Raw genomic sequence first — 6,598 nt, forward strand, 5'->3', positions numbered from 1 at the left:
CATTGAAGTAAAACACCACCACTACTGAAGTTTAGGTAGATAGTTGTCTAATTCACAGTAAGCAGGAGTGAGGCTTTTTTTGGAGAACTGCTGGCCTGGGACTCAGAACTTCTGGGTTCTGTTTCTAATTTTATAGATTCTTGAACTTAAGCAAGTCAGCACTTCCCCTGGTTGAGGAATGTCTTCATCTATAAAATGAATCTGATTTCAGAGGTCTTGTCTAGCTCTCATGTTGGCGTCTACTTCAATGAAATATTAACCTAATTAATAAATGTTTGTTAAATGAATGACTGAATGAATAAACCATATCTCTCTAGGAACTATGTATATTTAATATTTGGAAATATGTAGAAACAAATGCCCCTTTGCTATGAAAGGAAGCTTAATTGTGCTCCCACTGCATCACCCCACTCGCATCTAATGATGCAATTGCCATGTAGGGTGGGAGGCCATCGCAGGGATGCCCCCTCCCCCTCTGTGGACAGTCCCTCTCCCGTTGCCCTTTGGCACAGGGAAGGGAAATTCGAGGGCCCGGAAGGAAAGGATGTTGCCCAAGGTGAAGCAAGAATTACTGGATGGGGAGGGCTCATGATGTCTGGCCCAAGGCTCTTCCCCAAAGGAAAAGCAGGGGGAAAGAAGAACGCCCGTGACAAATTGCGGAGGAGAAGGCCAGAGCCACCGGTTGCTTTAGTGCCTAAGTTTATAAACCATGAGAGCCCTTCTTGGGGAGGAAAGAACTTATATGGGTGGAACAATCCTAGGACCTGAGCTTCCTAGGGAAGGAGGAGGGGAGAAGCAGGGCGCTTTCTGTTCTCCGTAGGCTCGGCTTGCCTATGCGATTGCCCCTCTGCCACACTTGGTGCAGCAATGGGACCCTGTGTCGACTGCGGCAGGCGGGACCAAGAGGCGGGGAGAGCCAACTAAAGTGTCTGGCGGGACTGTCACATCGCTTGGTCATTTCCTCTTCCCATTCTCTTTTCACCCCCCTACTTTTGCTGCCTCATCTCCCCCATGCCCACCAGAGGCAGCCCCTGGCCCTTCCGGGCACCAGCAGACATTCCCATCTTGCAAATGGACTCCAACTGGGAGACTCCTGGGTCCAGGGGACCTTAAGATAATTAAGGAGAAATGAGATACCGAAGGCAAAACCCCAACACCTGGCCATTAATAATCCCGGGGAAAGGTTATCTGAATCCGATTAAATGTCAGGGCTGGGAGGGCCCTTATAAGTCCACCCCTTTTGCCCATGGGGGCGGGAAGATCCAGAAACAAGTGACACCTGGCAACAGAGCTAGATCCGAAGCCAGGTCTCCTGAGTCTCAGGCCAGGACTCCTTTCATTCCTCCTCTTTCTCAGGAGCCAGTCTGCCTGCATCCCGCCTTCTGTTCTCTGGTTCCCTGACCCTGCAGCCTGGAGGGCTCAGCACCCTTTCCTGGGCTCCTACTCCCAGCTGAAGCTCAGCCTGGCAGTGCCTGTCTGACACCCACTTCTCTTCTCCTTCCTTAAGGCAAAAAGCACACGTTTAAACCTCATTATCTGGCTAAGTATAAACCTCAGGGGGAGAAGGGTTTTGTTGTTGTTTATCTCAGTCTATAAGCTAACGTTGAGCTGGATTTCAGATTCCCGGCAAATATCTGGCCAGTCACCACCCAGAAAGTAATTCTCTCAGCACTGAAACAAAGCTCTGTATGTAAAGCATAAATCCCCCAAAAGAACTCCTCGCCCTCCCACACAGACACACCGGTGCACACACACCCCACTCTCCACACCAAGAGCATGTGAGCTAGGAATTTGGCAGGCGGGCCCCAGTCCTGTAGCAAAGAGACACATATACACACACACACCACACACACACACACCCCTTACTCGGAAGGATCTGGACCCCAGCTCGAGAATCTGGAATGAGACACCCCCCGCACGCGCACACACACACACACACACACACACACACACACACACACACACTGCCCCGCTGGAAGAGCCAGGAGGGAGGGGCGGGTGGAAGAAACCACTCGGAGGGGCCAGAGGAGTCCCGGCGGTGCCCCTCCTGGAGAACCCCCTCTCCAGGAGCTCCGCCAGCCGCTCGCCGCCCGCCGGGCTGGAGGTGGAGTAGTTCAGAAGCAACTGACGCAGCCGGGATTTGAGCTTTGCAAAGCCACTCGCAGGGAAGGGAAGCATCTGCCTCTCCCTCCCCCACTGCGTGCCCTCGATCCCCAGCCTGCCCCCTCCCCCCGTGACGTCACCCCAGCCCTGTCCCGGGGAACCTGCAAAGCCTCTCAAATTCAAACTGCCGGGCGCACTGGTGCCCCTGCCGCCGGATTGGAAGTGCGCGCCCAGTCTCGGTCGTCTCCGCTGCCCGCCGACCCAGCCGGCAGGCTTCGCGACCTCCCTGCTCAGTCGAACCCCCGGGTCCCCGTGGGCTCAGCTTCCCGCCGCTCCAACCCTCCTCTTCTTCTCCTGCCGCCTGCCGGATTCCTAATTTGTCCGCACCCCCCAGCAAAATTTAATCCACCGACAGAAAGCAGGGCATCCTTCCGTAAGCGGCGTCTCCTTTTACCTTGCTCTCCCTCTCTTTCCGAAGATGCTAAACTACCGGCGGAGTGCGGAGGAGAGGGGTCCCGTCTTCTCCTGATGTGTGAGTAACCCCCACCGCGCGCTGTCTTTGCTCTTCCACCCTCTCCCTTCCCCCGCCGCCAGTCCCCTGATTTTCCCACCCCCTTTTTGCGCAGTTAAAAAAAAAAAAAAGTAAAGCAATTTCTGCCGGGAGCCCAGGACGGGCTAGCCGCCCGAGATCTCTTCAAGATACCCCAGGGGAGGAGGAGGAGGAGGAGGAGATGGGCTGGATTTAGTAGGACAACTCGGTTACTAATGACTCCGCGGCTGGCTGCGACCCGCCGGGAAATCAGGTGCAAGCATGTGTGTTCCGGGACGCGTGTGTGGGTGGGCTGCGGGGGAGGGGAGGAGAGCAGAAAGCGCTTTGAAAAACGCAGTGATTTCATTCTGCCGTGCTGTCCGCTCCCCGCATTCTTCCTCCGTCCCACTCCACCCCCTCGCTTTGCCATTTTAATCGGGCTTCCGTGTTTCTTTCTCCCCCGCATCCCGCTCCCTCCCGCCCCCCTCCCCAAGGTTTGCCTGTAGGTACCTGAGCTGACACCGACGGTGCCTAAAGATGCTGAGCGGCGTTTGGTTCCTCAGTGTGTTAACCGTGGCCGGGATCTTACAGACCGAGAGTCGCAAAACCGCCAAAGACATTTGCAAGATCCGCTGCCTGTGCGAAGAGAAGGAAAACGTACTGAATATTAACTGCGAAAACAAAGGATTTACAACTGTCAGCCTGCTCCAGCCCCCCCAGTATCGAATCTATCAGCTTTTCCTCAATGGCAACCTCCTGACGAGACTGTACCCCAACGAGTTCGTCAATTACTCCAACGCGGTTACTCTCCACCTGGGTAACAACGGGCTGCAGGAGATCCGCACCGGGGCGTTCAGCGGCCTGAAAACCCTCAAGAGGCTGCACCTCAACAACAACAAGCTCGAAGTGCTGAGGGAGGACACCTTCCTGGGCCTCGAGAGCCTCGAGTACCTCCAGGCCGACTACAATTACATCAGTGCCATCGAGGCGGGGGCCTTCAGCAAGCTGAACAAGCTCAAAGTGCTAATCCTGAATGATAACCTTCTGCTGTCTCTGCCCAGCAATGTGTTCCGCTTCGTCCTGCTGACCCACTTAGACCTGCGAGGGAACCGGCTGAAAGTGATGCCTTTCGCCGGCGTCCTCGAGCATATCGGAGGCATCATGGAGATTCAGCTGGAGGAAAACCCGTGGAATTGCACTTGTGACTTACTTCCTCTCAAGGCTTGGCTGGACACCATAACCGTTTTCGTGGGGGAGATTGTCTGTGAAACTCCCTTCAGACTGCATGGGAAAGATGTGACCCAGCTGACCAGGCAAGACCTCTGTCCCAGAAAAAGTACCGGTGACTCCGGTCAGAGGGGCGGCCACGCTGACACACATGTCCAAAGGCTGTCACCTACAATGAATCCTGCTCTCAACCCAACCAGGGCTGCAAAAGCAAGCCGGCCACCCAAAATGAGAAATCGCCCAACTCCCCGGGTCACAGTGTCGAAAGACAGGCAGAGCTTTGGACCCATCATGGTGTACCAGACCAAGTCCCCGGTGCCCCTCACCTGCCCCAGTAGCTGTGTCTGCACCTCTCAGAGTTCAGACAACGGTCTAAATGTCAACTGCCAAGAAAGGAAGTTCACTAATATCTCCGACCTGCAGCCTAAACCTACCAGTCCAAAGAAACTCTACCTAACAGGGAACTATCTTCAAACTGTCTATAAGAACGACCTCTTAGAATACAGTTCTTTGGATCTCTTGCATTTAGGAAACAATAGGATTGCAGTCATTCAGGAAGGTGCCTTCACAAACCTGACCAGTTTACGCAGACTTTATCTGAATGGTAATTACCTTGAAGTGCTATATCCGGCTATGTTTGATGGACTGCAGAGCTTGCAGTATCTCTATTTAGAGTATAATGTCATTAAGGAAATTAAGCCGCTGACCTTTGATGCTTTGATTAACCTACAGCTACTGTTTCTGAATAACAACCTGCTGCGGTCCTTACCTGACAGTATATTTGGGGGTACAGCCCTCACCAGGCTGAATCTGAGAAACAACCATTTTTCTCACCTGCCTGTGAAAGGGGTTCTGGATCAGCTTCCGGCTTTTATCCAGATAGATCTTCAAGAGAACCCGTGGGACTGCACCTGTGACATCATGGGACTAAAGGACTGGACAGAGCATGCAAACTCCCCTGTCATCATCAATGAGGTGACCTGTGAATCTCCCGCTAAGCACGCTGGGGAGATCCTGAAGTTTCTGGGCAGGGAGGCTATTTGTCCAGACGGTCCAAACTTGTCAGACGGAACCATTTTGTCAATGAATCACAACACAGACACACCTCGCTCACTTAGTGTGTCTCCCAGTTCCTATCCTGAACTACACACTGAAGTTCCACTTTCCGTCTTAATTTTAGGATTGCTGGTTGTCTTTATCTTATCTGTCTGCTTTGGGGCTGGCCTATTCGTCTTTGTCCTGAAACGCCGAAAGGGAGTGCCAAGTGTTCCCAGGAGTGCCAACAACTTAGATGTAAGTTCCTTCCAGTTACAGTATGGGTCTTATAACACTGAGACTCAGGATAAAGCAGACGGCCACGTCTATAACTACATCCCCCCACCTGTGGGTCAGATGTGCCAAAATCCCATCTACATGCAGAAGGAAGGAGACCCAGTGGCCTATTACCGAAACCTGCAAGAATTCAGTTACAGCAACCTGGAGGAGAAGAAGGAAGAGCCAGCCACACTTGCTTACACTATAAGTGCCACTGAGTTGCTAGAAAAGCAAGCCACCCCAAGAGAGCCCGAGCTGCTCTATCAGAATATCGCTGAGCGCGTCAAGGAACTCCCCAGTGCAGGACTCGTCCACTATAACTTTTGTACCTTACCTAAAAGGCAGTTCGCCCCTTCGTATGAATCTCGACGCCAAAACCAAGACAGAATCAATAAAACCGTTTTATATGGAACTCCCAGGAAATGCTTTGTGGGGCAGTCAAAACCAGACCACCCTTTACTGCAAGCTAAGCCGCAATCAGAACCAGACTACCTCGAAGTTCTGGAAAAACAAACTGCAATCAGTCAGCTGTGAAGGGAAATCATTTACAACCCTCTGGCATCAAAGGATGCTGCTCCAAACTGTTGGAAGCACTGCATTTGCTTTCGTGTGTGTTTGTGTTCTCCCTTTCCCAGCCTCAATGGGGGACTTTGAAGATATTTGGGGGATGGGGTGAAGCAATGATACTGCTTTTTCAAGTTTTCCTTTAAATTATTTCTCTCTTGCTCTCCTCCCTCCCCCACCTTTTTTTTCCTTCTCTCGTTAGGAATCATCATTGAACATGAATGTTTCTACAATGCATTTTTTTCATATATTTCGTTTATGGTTTTGTTTCCTTTTTCTTCTTTTATTTTTCCAGTGTGGGAATGGGAAGAGGAGATTATAGTGAATGAAGAAAGAGTAAGCAAACTTTTCAAATGAAAATGGATATTTAGTGTATTTTGTCGAAGATCTCCAAAGATCTTTTGAGACTATAAATTCTTTTGTAAATAATGATATATGGTATTTCCGTCTTCAGTTACCAAGCATAGTCACTAGGCATCACTTCTTCGTGTTAAAGTGCCTTTGCACTTTAAGTACATTACTTAAATGTTGCTTTTAGCTTTGATAAATTGAACATATTTTAATGTGTTGTATTTTTAAAATTAAAAACACTGTAAAATAGATCGAAATGTCAGCTATATTAAGTCAACGTACAGTTTGCTTGAGTTATAGAAACCGGCCTGTCATCAAATGATTCTAGTTCTAGGACTTTATAGATTTAACTGTAAAATATTTCCTTTCCTTTGGGTTTGTTCTAAGTGATTTTATTTAAGTCAACTAAGGGGACTTAACAGTGGACTAGAGGTAATAAAATGCCTCAGTTGGGATTAGTAATTCATTAATAAAATATATTTAACCCAATATCAGAGTGAATTGAACAAT

The 6,598-nt window shown here is 50.2% G+C and overlaps 1 protein-coding gene across 1 annotated transcript; it reads left to right on the plus strand.

Annotated features, from left to right (window-relative positions):
- Nucleotides 1-3,169: 3,169 nt before the first annotated feature.
- SLITRK2 (SLIT and NTRK like family member 2) lies at nucleotides 3,170-5,707 on the plus strand (the record flags this gene model as incomplete). Its single annotated transcript, XM_079727154.1, has 1 exon — nucleotides 3,170-5,707. The coding sequence occupies one exon, from the start codon at nucleotides 3,170-3,172 to the stop codon at nucleotides 5,705-5,707; it is 2,538 nt and encodes an 845-aa protein (XP_079583280.1).
- Between the last annotated feature and the right edge of the window lie 891 nt (nucleotides 5,708-6,598).

This window comes from Hyperoodon ampullatus (genome assembly GCF_949752795.1).
Source record: "Hyperoodon ampullatus genome assembly, chromosome: X".
Taxonomy (NCBI): domain Eukaryota; kingdom Metazoa; phylum Chordata; class Mammalia; order Artiodactyla; family Ziphiidae; genus Hyperoodon; species Hyperoodon ampullatus.